The following is a 1,161-nucleotide window of genomic DNA, read 5'->3' as shown; positions in this document are numbered from 1 at the left end:
TTAGTATATCAAAACTTACCCTGTTTTACATGAGAAGATGATGGATGCACCAAATAATATGTCAGTTGTTATATTAACATAACCATTTATTACTTCTCCAGGATTAGGACATGATGTTTCTAGAAAATAATATGAATTGTTTTTTCATTAAAGTATCAGGCACATCTATACAAATTCATCATCTGAATCACTGATAATCTCTTATTCTTAGGCTTTCTAAGTTCTACATGCATTCGATAAGTTTCAAAAAAAGGAACATATATAGAATATATACTTATTTCATTTAAGGTTAGCCTTAAACTAATTAAATGTGAAATCTGTGAGTCAATTAATATTTCTATCTCAAAAGTATTTAGTTTGCCTAGTTTAAAATAAAATGACTCTAATGGTTCTTTTAAAGATCATTCTAACGAGAATATGTATACATAGACTTCTAACACGAATGAAAAAATACTATTTCCTCAAACACCATAGGATTAAGAATACTCTTCAAACTTATACTCACTTTCACAAAATTCATCTGGTTTGGACCACTTAAAATTCTGAAGGCAAGTTACTTTTCCTGACAGGGAATGATTCCTTCTGTAGCCCCTACGGCACTCATATTCCACAACGGAACCCGCTGGGAAATAATTCTGTTGGTTATAAGGCCGTTTGAGAGCTGCAAAGAGTAACCTGGTTGGAACATCACAGCTACCTAAAAGTATTAACAAAAGAAACAACAACAAAAAATATCATTTTATAATTTGTATTTAATTACTTGGAATTATCTGGTCCTTATATTACTCCTTTTTCTGTATTTCATTGTACATATTTGGTACTTAACTATATTAATATCACTATGGCATTTATAGTGTATCAAGTATGTTCATATATATGCTTTCATTTCCTAATTATTAGAGGCCTGTGAAATAGATTTGGTACACAGATGTCACTGTGCCCACAGTTCGGAAAATATAACCCATTTAAGTTGCCTGGCACAGTTCTGGCCGCTGACTCAACAAATATCCATTCTCTTACCCGCCCCATGCAGCACCGCAGCAGATGAGAACCGATATTTCCAGATTCCTGGGCTAACGTCCTGGACAACAACCATAACAGTAACAATACTAGCTAATAGTTATTGAATATTTCTAAATGTTTTACACATATAAATTCATT

General features: G+C 32.4%; 1 protein-coding gene across 1 annotated transcript in view; it reads right to left on the bottom strand.

The window, feature by feature from the left end:
* The window catches only part of LOC109374502 (complement decay-accelerating factor), a 36,616-nt gene that overhangs the window by 28,414 nt on the left and 7,041 nt on the right, over positions 1-1,161 (bottom strand). Inside the window, exons 3-4 of the mRNA XM_019629135.1 lie at positions 506-697; positions 20-119 (exon numbers count right to left, since the gene is read on the bottom strand). Coding sequence (XP_019484680.1) covers positions 20-119; positions 506-697 — 292 coding nt within the window. The remainder of the gene's footprint in view (positions 1-19; positions 120-505; positions 698-1,161) is intronic.

The sequence above is a fragment of the Hipposideros armiger genome, unplaced genomic scaffold, assembly GCF_001890085.2.
Source record: "Hipposideros armiger isolate ML-2016 unplaced genomic scaffold, ASM189008v1 scaffold_826, whole genome shotgun sequence".
NCBI classification, from domain to species: domain Eukaryota; kingdom Metazoa; phylum Chordata; class Mammalia; order Chiroptera; family Hipposideridae; genus Hipposideros; species Hipposideros armiger.
Note: the sequence above shows the minus strand (reverse complement) of the source record. Positions and strands in the feature narration are given on the sequence as shown.